At 40.9% G+C, this 12,803-nt stretch overlaps 1 protein-coding gene across 1 annotated transcript in view; it reads left to right on the forward strand.

Moving 5' to 3' along the window:
- The first annotated feature begins 471 nt into the window (after positions 1-471).
- Positions 472-12,803, forward strand: part of zer1 (zyg-11 related, cell cycle regulator) — a 63,205-nt gene continuing 50,873 nt past the window's right edge. Inside the window, exons 1-4 of the mRNA XM_084324606.1 lie at positions 472-586; positions 1,188-1,503; positions 2,082-2,232; positions 8,856-9,310. Coding sequence (XP_084180732.1) covers positions 1,334-1,503; positions 2,082-2,232; positions 8,856-9,310 — 776 coding nt within the window. The 5' untranslated portion in view covers positions 472-586; positions 1,188-1,333. The remainder of the gene's footprint in view (positions 587-1,187; positions 1,504-2,081; positions 2,233-8,855; positions 9,311-12,803) is intronic.

The following is a 12,803-nucleotide window of genomic DNA, read 5'->3' on the forward strand; positions in this document are numbered from 1 at the left end:
CCTATTCTTATGTCTGCAATTTATGCATTGTTAACTATATGCTAATTTTATGCCTATGTTAATTTTATACTAATTGCTGTGGGGCACTCTGGACTGCGGTCCATGTATGAAAAGTGCTATATAGATAGTTATTAATATTTATTATTATATTGTAAAAAATGTATGCATCGAAATGTCTACGTCTTGACGGCGGCATTGAAAATGAGGGTGACCTCAATTGTTCTTTCCATAATAAATAAAGGTTTGAATTGAATCTATTGGGTCTCCTCGTTGTTAGTTTACTGCTTTACATTTGATTGTAAAAGTCAAACTTTCTCGCGCTTTTATTTTGAAGGCAAAAATCACTCAACCAAAAAAAGTGATCTTGTCGCCAGGACGGAAGTCTCCTTCGGGTGCGTCAACAAAAACAGTCCATAAAAAAAAGAGGGGACACAATTACGTGTGGCACCACACCAGTGACCCGGAAGTGGAGTTGGTTTGTTGACATCGGGCGACGCGGCGACAAACAGATGACTGGAGATCAGAAGGAACATCATCTGAGACGAACCGTGATCAGCGAAATATTCTGCTGTGGCAAAAAACTTAGGTATAACGCGGAGTGGTAAACTAGGCATGTATTAGTACAACGTTGACACATTTTAACCAGGAATATATAAACACAACTGCCCCTCAACGTATCGTCAACAAGACGAGAACGTTAGCTAACACGAAATAGCAAGCGGTCATGTAACGTTACAGTCTGATTATTAAACATCAGTCACACAACAAGTCTCTCACGTTGGCCGTTATTTTCTGGCTAATGTACAGGATGATTGGCATCGTAATGGCAACAAGCTATAGCAGACTAAGAACTACGAGAGTTGGTCTAAACTACTAGCTAAGTGAGCTAGCTAACACTGGGCTTAAAGTAAGTAGCTGCCAAGCTCTTACACTAGGCCTGGTGGTTATTGTTATGGGCAGTATTATTTAATGTTAATCATTATCGTCATTGACTGGAATATTGTCACCATTTTAAGTTTACGGTTGTTTCTCTAAAGAGACTCTGTTTGCTATGTTTGTTAGCCAAGTTCATGTTAAATGTTGATACCAGTCAGCTTAATTTCGCAAAATGTTTTAATTGTCCCTAAATCTGAAATGCAATAATCACACAGTCATATTTATGCATGTCTTCTTTAAAAAAATTGCAGCTTCTTGTCCTCCCAAAGTGAGGACTGGCCACTATTCAGCAAAGCCATTGCCTCCTGATGCCTAACCTGTGAGAGTGCCTCAGTGACCACCTCCTAAGGTCAGCTGCACTGCCCTGTCTTTGATCTGAGCCAAAGACGGTGAAACCATGATGGCAGCCAAAGCAGGAGACAACCCCGACAGCCTGATGGCTCTAGCCACAGTGTTCTGTCTCAGGAATCTCAGGAGGACCATGTGCCTCCAAGGAGAGAGGAACAAGCTCTGTCTGCGTTCCGACATCTTCCTCCCCAGCGAGATATGTGACAAACTGGTCAATACGTATGTAATGCCATTCCTATGCACTCCCATCTTCTTTGATGCATTTCATTTTGAGACAGGTTTTTTTTATTGTTTTTTAATTAGAGGTGCTATAGATAAAATGTTTATGTAGAATAATATTATCATCTTTTTTATAATACATCCACAGAGCTTTTATAAAGGTGTGGAATAAAAGAAAATTATTGATGAATGAATTTATAATTTTGAAAATGTTGGCAGGTCCAAAATAAATGTTGTTGTTTACATGTTGCCTGCATATAAATAATCTCCCTACTTTCCATTTCCCCATTTGGAATGCACCTGATGGGATAAATGACACAATGGTGCTCTAGGGCGACACCTAGTGGCTGTAGCACCTTTAATCAAAACATGCTGTGTTGGTAGACCAGAATGTCTCCAGAGAAAAAAAGGCAGGATGTGAAAGTACTTGGCATCTGCTCCGTTTTACATCAGAATTGTCAGGCGTTGATGCTTATTTTTTATTATTCACATTATATTGAGGAGTAATAAGGAACTCTTGTTGTTCTGTTTTCTGAGTTGGTCCACATAGACAGTAACATTGTTGTTGTGTTTTCCAGGTACATGGAGTTGGTCCACACAGACAGTAACTTTGACCCACAGGAGGGGTTCTTCCAGCTCTTCTCGGACCCCAGAAGCACCAGATTGACCAGGGTTCAACTGAGGGAAGACTTTGTACGGGACAGGGATCTGGAAGCCATTGGGAAACAGGTTGGTCACCATCAAAAAGTTAGCTGCACAAGAGTCGTATACATACAAATATGCATACAAATGGATAGCATATTGTAAATAAAATATATGCACACACTGTATATATTTTTTTATTGAATCCAAAAAGATTCCTTGCAGCAGTATTACAAAGTAAAATGAAATAGACCATTTTGAATGAAATGACGCCATGACTATTGTATTACAAGATAAAGACATAAAAACATCATATCACATATATATATATATCGGAAAACTATACCGTCGAATACTGTTATACCGTCAAAACTCTATATTTGGGCATATCGCTCAGCCCTAATTGGGGCATTAAGAAGAACACATTCTAGGGCTGTCAACATTTTCTCCAAATTAAGTTTGAGCAATTCCAAAGTAGAACAAAAGTCGTTCATTCAAAGTTTTCTGTAATCAGAATGTATTACGACGTGCCTCCCCCGGCTGCCTCATGCTTTGTCATGATGGTGGCCATTGTTGAAGCAGCTGCTGTGACATCATTCAGGTTTCTCCAGGAGTCCACAGTGACATCATTCAGGTTTCTCCAGGAGTCCACAGTGAGCTGCCGGTGACCATAGAAGAAGAGCGCTTCCTGAGTAGACTGAGGAAAGCCTACCTCTCTCTCCTCAGATTCTGGTGAACCTTTACTGGTGCGCCATAGAAAACATAGTCACTAACTACCATCACACTCTGGCACGGCACTGCCTCAGACCGGAAAGCACTGCAGAGGGTGGTGAAACCTGCCCAATGCATCACCGGTACATCACTCCCTGCAATTGAGTCCATCCATCACAAACGGTGTCTGAGGAAGTCACCATGTCAAGGACTCCTCATCCCAATCATGGACTGTTTGCCCTCCTCACCTCCGGGAGGCACTACAGGAACCTCCACACAAAGTCAAGCAGACTCGGGAACAGCTTCTTTCCCTCAGCCGTCATCTCCCTGAACTCTGTGCCACGATTACCCCCCCCCCCCATACCATGTACACTCTGACTCCATTGCCTATACACTAGGCCAGTGTTTCTCAACTGGTGGGGCCATTTTGAGTGGGTCGCGGATGTGAGTGTAAACAAAATAAAAGTTAAATGTATTTTTATTTATTATTAAATTTTTTTTGTGCACTACCTATCTTTGTGAAAGTGGCTTCTCAGCTCTGGTCCAGCTGAAGACAAAGCAGAGGAACAGATTTGGACATTGAGCATGACCTCAGAGTTGCTTTGTCTACCATCACCCCAGACTTTGAGACTCTTGTCAGGAGCAAACAACATCCCCAGTTATCCCATTAGTTCCCCCAAACTTACTGTAGGTCTGTTATGTTAAGCTAAGAAGTCTGCTAAGAAGCATATATTATTATTTATTATTATTATTATTTTATTCCATTGAGTTTTTAAGCCCTAGTTGCACTTTTGTTGCACCTTTTTGTGTTTTTTCATGTTTTAACAGTGCATGAAAGATTGTGTATTACTGCAAAAAAATGTTTTTTTAATAAATCATAGTCGTTAAAAAATTTGGGTCGCAACTCAATGACTAAGGAGAATGTTGGGTCCTGAGGCCTTTTTCTCCCATTTTCTATTCTTCTCCCATCCCAATTTCGTATCGTCCAATTCTATCTTCCCCTGTCTCGAACGCTGTTAGGCCATGCCTCCCACAGGACGGCTGCAATGTGGACGAAGCCTTGCATCACGTGTCCCCTCCGGTACTCGAGGAGGCAGCCGTCGCATATTTTCACCTGCACAGCGCGATCTCTCAGTGGCGAGGGGTGGCGCGTGGGAGGGACACGCCGCCCCCGTTGCTTCCTGATTCTACTGCGCAGGCGCACCAACCGACCTGTGGGAGTCGCTGTCCACAACGTCCGATCCCCACCCACCAGCTTCCCACCTCCTAATACTGCCAATTGTATTAGTATGAACGACCAGCCAAGCTGGTAGCAATGCCGAGAGCTGGGCTCGAACCCAGCATCTCCTGCATTGGTGGCGAGCGCCTTGCCCACCCGCCACTTAGCCGCCCCCCATACTGTACAAACTTTGAACTGTTTTGGCTATACTCAATATATACCTACTACTTTCACTGTCTATAACTGCCCTACACTGTAATCATAATCATAACCTCATACTATAGTCTACCCATATAACTCTGTATGATAGCATGTACAATAGTGTTGTATATATTCTACATACCTAATTATACACCTCCATATAACTATGATGGCATGTATGCTGTATATACTATATATATATATATTTATTTTCACTATATACAGTATATCTATCCACATCTGTCTTTACATACTTGCATATAATCCTTTTTACATATCTGTAGATACTATGTCTATATCTGTACATATCCCTTAGTTTAGCTGCCGGCCAGTATGACTTACTATCATAGTGTCTTTATACCTGTATCACTGTACATAATAATACTACAACTCTGTACATAGATCTGATTAGCACTATTACTCGGCAGTACTAATGTATATATTTTATATCCAGTTTAATCACCTGTACATTGTATATTACTATTGCACTTTACTGTTACAAATACCATATTTGAGAGATGGAACCATAAATGTCTCACATTTCATTACAAGCTGTACACCAAAGGGGTAATGGAGTGCTTTCAGAGCTGAAACCGAGACATGGATTGGAAAATCATGCTTTCTATAGATATCTCCAAGTGGGTCATTAATTGAATCAAATCATTACAAAAGAACATAAGAATAATTGAAGAAGGTATATTAGGGGTATTCATAGCAGCATAAAACTCAGAACCTTGTAGAAGGATTATAGCGAAAGTATACAAGGGATTTCAGAACCTGAAATTGATAGATAAGGCATATATCAAGGAGAAGTGGGAACAGGAAGCAAATGTTACTATAACGATGGAAGAACGGGGGGAAATATGTAAACGACAACAATGGAAAGGATCATCTCTCAGACCTGGAGAGAATCAGTAGAAGAACATGGTCAGATTCTTCAAGGACTGTTCGAGGGAATGCAGGAATAAAGATGCCAACCATTAGCACCTGTTCTGGGGTCCATCCATTCTCCCTCTATGTTCATCCATCATTCATTCTCCCTCAATGTTCATCCATTCTCCCTCTATGTTCATCCATTCCCCCTCAATGTTAATCCATTCTCCCTCAATGTTCATCCATTCTCCCGCTATGTTCATCCATTCTTCCTCTATGGTCATCCATTCTTCCTCTATGTTTATCCACTCTCCCTCTATGTTCATCCGTTCTCCCTCTATGTTCATCCGTTCTCCCTCTATGTTCATCCACTCTCCCTCTATGTACATAAGTACATGGAAAAAGTAGAAATACCATTAAAATGTGAAGTAATGGACTTTGATATATAGCCTAGTGACAATGCCCCCAAAATGTTGAGATACCCCTACCGGAGGTAGAACAAAACACAACCATGTTTTTCCTCAGCTCTAAGGTCTCCCATATATGAAATGGATTCTTGTACAAATATTTTACTGCAAAACTTGTTAAATTGATAGATATTGTTATACACCACCAAAGGAAAAAACAACCAAAATATAGCCTTGCACATGAACGGGCGGGCGGGGTCAGTTGTCCAAGCCATCCCTACAAGCGTGTGTTTTGCCGGAGTGTTTAGGACCTGCCAGCTCAGACACACTCAGAACAGTATGCACAAGGTGCCCTGCTGAATTATGAATGGCAATAGTGAATAAAAGAAATAGTGAGAAAAACGTAGTTCTACGTTTCCGGCACTCAACCGTCGGGCGACAAACGTAGAACTACGTGAACGACACCCAAAGGGTTGAAAAAAAAGTATTTAAAAAATTTAATTTTATTTTTACACATGCAAAATAATAATAAAAAATCTATATTTATTGATAATTTTGTCCCTATTTATCGATTCTTCCAAATGGCCAAAGCTTAATTCCTTTTGACCTCCTTGAATGCTCAGCACCACTTCAATGTTAACGTTAATATTGCCTAATCTATGTTTTAAATTATGGCTATGTGTCTAATCTGCCCGTCGCTTACCAAAGACTCATTTTCCAGTCAACATTGTCGTAGCAGATTGTTTTTTTATCGCTTCATTTCCGTTTTCTAGCATTTTGAAAAGCACTTGTTTTCACGGAAAAAACAAGACATTCCATGATAATCACCCTTTACTGGAATATTCTAGAACGTTGTCATTTTTCGGCCTATTTATGAATCGTTTTCAAATAAACGCTAGATTATTGATAGTATATGTGTACGCATGCACGCTCTGGCCGCGAGCTGAAAATCGATTCTCCTATTTCCTGACCGCTCGCACAGTCAATCAGCCATATCACATAATCACATAAAAGCTTATATCTCCGTGAAAACGAGTCTGATTATCCTAAGACTGGTAACATAGATTCCTTACCTGAGATCAGATGGTATCCAAATGGATTATTCCAATTCCTGATCGCCATTCGAAAAAAATCTATCCTTTTATTGATCCACCGTGTATACTGTAAAAACACATAATTCCCGCTGCTCTGAGGCTCCAGAGTGGAGCTGATCGACCCCGGCTGAATTTCCAACGGTAGACTCGGTTGATGAAATATGATTTCAGATCGCTAATACAAAAAAAAAAGAGAAAATACGAGAATTCTCGCGAGTGGGCATTTAACCCGTGGGGGGTAAACCCGAGAAAACTCGGGTTGGGCAATCAAAGTGTTAATAATCAAAACATACTCCTTTGTCACGGGCGGCCGGGTAGTGCAGCGGACTAAGCGTCTGCCTACCACCGCAGAGACACTGGTATCGAATCCGTCTGTCAGCGGTACCTCCGGCTTGGTCGGTCGTCATACTGACACAATTGGCAGTGTCAGCGGGTGGGAAGCCGGTGGGTTGTATCTAGGGTTGGGCATCGTTTGGATTTGAACGATTCCGGTTCCGATTCTCCATTTCGATTCCTGTTCTAAACGATTCTCGATTCCGATTCTTTGAGGTGCAGGTCAAAACAGGTCACAGCTTATTTCGCAGGAGATTTAATTTTTTTTTGAAAAATCTTAAATTTGTTTCATACTATTCACATTGTCAGTTAACTTGATACAGTTTAATTTGGTTGCTGTACTGTAACTAGGGTATTAATTAAAGGGGAACTATCTTATAAATGGCCTTTTTGAGTGTTTAGCATTGTTTCCTAGCTATGTGAACTTATATTAATATGATCTATGTCTCAAAATTCTCATATTGGTGCATTCTTCCAATTCTCCTCTCACAATATTCACCCTCACTGAACTGAGTCGTTTGAAAATGTGCCTATATGTGATGTCATATAGTCACTGCTGCATGTTAATGTTCAAGAGGCTGCGCCGCTCAGCAGGGGTTTAGGAGCCCAGGCTCAAAACAGCTCGAAATCTTGAGGTAGAAAAATGCTGTTTTTGAGGACTTGATTAGAAATACAAAACAATGAATAAAAAAAATATATATATTATAGAGGTGTTCCATAGACTCACAGGAATTGTGTAAAAGTGCCCAAATAGTGAAAGAAATAGTAAAATAGTTCCCCTTTAACAAATTATTATAATTTTTTTTTAAGAATCGCAATTAACACTTTGACTGCCATGAAACGTGTTTAGACGTCATTGCTGGCCATGCTCAAGTTGCCGGAGGACGCTGTACAGCGTCCTTATATCAATATTTCAAAAATCTGCGATCGGATTCCTATGTCCCCTCCGCTGGCCTGAGATCCACCAGCAGGACCCACTGAGCTCTCTGGCGGTTCAGGAGCGCCATCTGGTGGCCGATCGGCGCAATCGCTTAACAGGATGTGCCATAGAGGTTGTGCTAGACGTCCGTAGTACTTCCGGGCACTCGCTATAGGTCCCGGGACTCTGGCTCGTCACGCTACACAGTGATCGATTGCCAATAACTCGATAAACAACATGATTTGGACGTATATACCATTATACAAGCTGGAGATGAACCGGGTAAATTTACATCCCATAATGATAAGACTTCTACTCTACGATGATCGCCCAACGGCGCGCGGAGACTGGGGTGAGTTTCAGCGTGTAACGTTACCGTCTTCGATACTAACTGCTATTATCAACATTTGACCCACATTAGATGATTGGTATAACGCTGCCCACGGAATTATAAACGCCCCCTAGCCCATCCGGTCAACATCAGATGACGTGTAGTAACTTCTAGAAGTATGTCTAGTTGGAATTTTTTATATCGCGCTGATTGCCATAAAACTGTATTGCATCATCAATATAATGCATTTGGGGCTATAGATCACGTTCTGGAGAAAGCTGCAGAAAGAGATGAAAACATACTTATACATTAGACCATACTTTACTATGAATATGTGAATGAAAAAGTTTAACGTTGCTACACAATGAACAATACATATAGGACTTTGAATGGGCCCTAATAATGGCAATGTAGCAATAGAATTTAAAAAGTTATAGCCATGCAAAGAAGGGGTACTTCTCCATAGACAAATAGAGCCGGCAACCTATGGTATATCATGAATTTAACCCAAGGCAACCAAAGTGTTAAGAATCGAAATGCAAATATGAGAAAAATACAGAGAAACAGGAGGAGAAAAAGTAGATACAAAAAAACAAACATCCTCCTTTGTTTGCTCCACCAGGACCTGATCGAGCTCCACCTGACGTACTGCAACAACCTCTCGGCGCGCGGCTTAAAGACACTCGGCTGCTTTCGCCAGACGCTGGTCTCCCTCTGCCTCTTCAACTGCGCCAACGTCTTCTACAAGAAGGGCGGCGCGCCCCTGGCCTGCGACGAGGACGACGAGGAGGACGAGGAGGAGAGCCCGGTCTCCAGGCAGGCACTGGAGAGAGACTTTAACTTCCAAGGGTTCGCCCGCCTCCGGTTGCTCAACCTGGGGGGGCTTCCTGAAGAGGTGGACGCCGAGGCGCTCCTCAAGCCCCTGCAAGGCCTCACCTCCCTGGATCTGTCCGGGGTGCCGCTGCCCAGGACCTCGTTTCTGACCCAGTGGAAGGACCGGTTAGCCTCCCTGGTGCTGTACAACGTGGACCTGACGGAGGAGCTGGTCAGTACTGTCGTGGAGCTGGGCAACCTCAGGTAACGTCTTATCTTATCTTAAACATCCTCACATCTTATCTTAACATCCTCACGTCTTATCTTAACATCCTCACATCTTATTTTAACATCCTCACATCTTATCTTTTTTTTGAACAAATGTTTTTTATTTCCCCCCTTTTTTTTACATAAAACCAGACACACAATATATAAACAATGGAAAACCACAATAAATCACAGGACTATGATTGACACAATAATGACAATAATGCCAGTCCAGTACTTAAATCAAAATAAATGTAGATTAAAAGATTTACCCATAATAAATGCAATACAATACCTATGCTTATTCCGTTTAACACCAGGAATTACAAATTCATATGCTAACCTTTATCCTCTCCACCACCTCTAACCAGATTGCTATGCTGGCTTCACTAACACCTAAAATTCTTGCGGTAGATATCTCTAGATAAATCACATCGAGATAGGTACCTTCCGGCACATTTTATCCGGTTGAATCCAGCGTGATGCTATCAGCTTTTTAGCAGCCGTAAGACCGGACAAAATTAGTCTCTTTACCTATATGGAGGCTGCTAACTGAGAAACATCATTCAACATCAATACAGAAGGCAGTACAGGTATGGTCAGAGATAAAAATTCAGATAATTGCGTGGTTACTTCTTCCCAGAATGTCTTAACCGGAGGGCATTCCCAATACATATGCATAAATGTACCAATATCACTGTTTAAACATAAGGAGCATCGAGAGTTTTGTTTAAGCCCCATTAGGTACAAACGTCTAGGAGTTAAGTAAGTCCTATGAATAAAATTAAGATTAATCTGTTGATGATCCGGGTTGCGTGATGAAAGCCGTACGTTTGCCCAAACTTCATCCCAATCAAAATCTACTTCCAAGTTTGGTATGTCCTTCCTCCAGACTAAGTCTAGAGGAAGGACCTCATATGAGGACGTAAGTAAGTGACGATAAAACTCAGATACGAAGCCTCTCGATGTCTCCTTTTCATAAAAGAATTTGTGATATCTGTGGTGTTCAAGTGGCACCTTTAATGGAACTCCATGAGCCTTTAAAGCTGCTTTTAATTGTAGATAGAAATAAAAAGTGGATTTGGTGAGGTTAAATTTGTTAAATATATCTTTAAAGCTGCAAAAACCCTGATCGTTGAAAACATCCCCCAATGTATGTATGCCCTTCTTTTCCCATTTGGTGAATCTGATAAGTTGTTGTGCAATAAGGAGTGAATTGTTATTAAATAGGGGAGAATGACTATGCCATTTATGTTGGTTAGTAAATTTCTTCTGTGTGTCACACCATATCCGAATCACATGTGTAATAAGAAGGCCAAATTTCAAGTTGCATTGCTTAATTGATAAGTTGGTGTATACTATATCCTGCAGTCTATGTGGTGCCATTATGTTCTCCTCTAATGGTCTCCAGGATACAGATGCTTGAGAATCAAACCAGGTGATCAGTGGTCTTAAAGAGAACGCTTTAAAATAGTAGCTGAAGTCTCGGAATGCTAAACCCCCGTCGGCTTTATTTCTCTGTGCAGTGGATCTTTTTATTCGTGGAGGTTTATTGTTCCAAATAAATTTATATGCGGCGGATTGTAATTCTTGCCAGTAACCAACAGGGGGGGGGGGGGGGGTAACGGCAACATTGAACTGAAAAAGTTGATTCTAGGCAGAACATCCATCTTAACTATTGATGCTCGGGCCTGTACTGAGTTTTTTTGTTTTGACCACCTTCCGAAGTCGTTTGTGATCCTATCTAGGAATCCGGTATAATTGTACTTCACCGTTTGGCAAATGATTGCCAAAATCATCTATTACCTTGAAAAGACGAGGTAGTGAGGTGGTAGGGTTTTGCATGAACATTATTATATCGTCCGCATATAAACTGATATGATGCTGTGTGCCCTTAACCCATTCTCCGCCACCACTTTGATTCATCCTAAACCGTCCTCTGCCAGCTCTATTTGTCTATGGAGATGTTCACCTTTTTTGCAGGGCTATAACTTTTTAAATTGTATTGCTAAATTGACATTACTATGGCCCATTCAACATCGATTATCTATCGTTCAGGATGTAGGAACGTTATACTTTTTCATTCATAGATTCATACGAAAATACCGTCTAGAATATAAGTATGTTTTTATCGTTTTCTGCAGTAATTCCTAGAACGTGAGTTATAGGCCTAAACGATGCGTTTATCAATTGCCGCTTATTCCCGATACACGCGTTATAAAAAAATTCAACTGTATATGATCCTATACGTTATGCGTCATCATGCGCGGAGGAAAGGGGGGGGTCGTTTATAATTCCGTGATCGTCAGTAAATGCTTTATGTAGTATGGGTGATATATTGATCAGATCGGTTTGCAGTGAAATGAATGAACAATTGGGCTGAAAATGACGTTAGCGTCCTCTTACCGTGCGTCAATGAGACTGGCGGTGAAAGATCCCAGGTATACGACGCCGATCGCCTAGGTCAGGGGTGGCCAACCAGTCAGAGACTAAGAGCCACAAAAATGACTGTGGTACCACAAAGAGCCACACCAGCGTTTATCAACCTTTTTTTCAGTCACGGCACCCTTTATGTTTAGGTCTCACCCTCTGGCCTCTGAAGTTGCTGATGTCTTTTATTTGGGCCTCACAGGGTTAAAAGTATCCTGTGAGACCCACGGTTGCAAAATTACAAAATCACTTTTAGCCATTTAAAAAAATAATGTTTATTTAAAAAATTTTAAGCACATGTATAGTCAATTGGTCCTGTTGTTCAGCCTCACAATGCTATTTCATAGTAAATGTGTTTATATGTCCCACCCTCTGGCCTCTGAAGTTGCTAATGTCTTTTTAATTTGGGCCTCACAGGGTTAACCTCTTAAGCCCGAGATATACAGTAAAAGTGTATATTTTCAGCATTATGTTAGTTTACCAATGATTTTAATTGTTATTAGTGAAATATAAGATTATAGAAATCTCAGGGCATTGAGTCGGAAACCGGCGCATATTGACAGGAGGAAGTGGCACAGCCAAAAGTGAGTGTAGTCTTTTGAAGGAAGAGACTCGGGGCTTTCGAATTTCGAAAAACTACCCTACCCAGCTCACACCAGCCCCTGTCAATCATCTGACTTCTGGATAAACTTTTTAATTTCGCTTATTTTTTGGGATTATCTCCCACAAACCTGAACGTTATTGCCATAAAACAGAACGCAATTAGTTTCTCTACCTTTCTGTGAACGTCTTGCAAAAAACGGTGTTGCAATACGATGAAAAATGGTGGAGAAATGTACATTATAAAAAAGATGGCAGAATTCAGTACTGTATCTACAAAACCTTCTGTTTAATTATCTTCCCTTTATTCATTTGCTTAGATTTTTCAGGTCAATTTTAGCATGGTGTTATTCAGTCAAAGATTTTTTTTTTCTTTTTTTTAATATAATTGATATTCTCCTTTTGGTTCATTACAATTTACTCAAGCCTAGTAACAGACACTATTTCTGACACTGATCCA

Source organism: Notolepis coatsorum (assembly GCF_963971535.1).
Source record: "Notolepis coatsorum genome assembly, chromosome: 11".
Lineage (NCBI taxonomy): Eukaryota > Metazoa > Chordata > Actinopteri > Aulopiformes > Paralepididae > Notolepis > Notolepis coatsorum.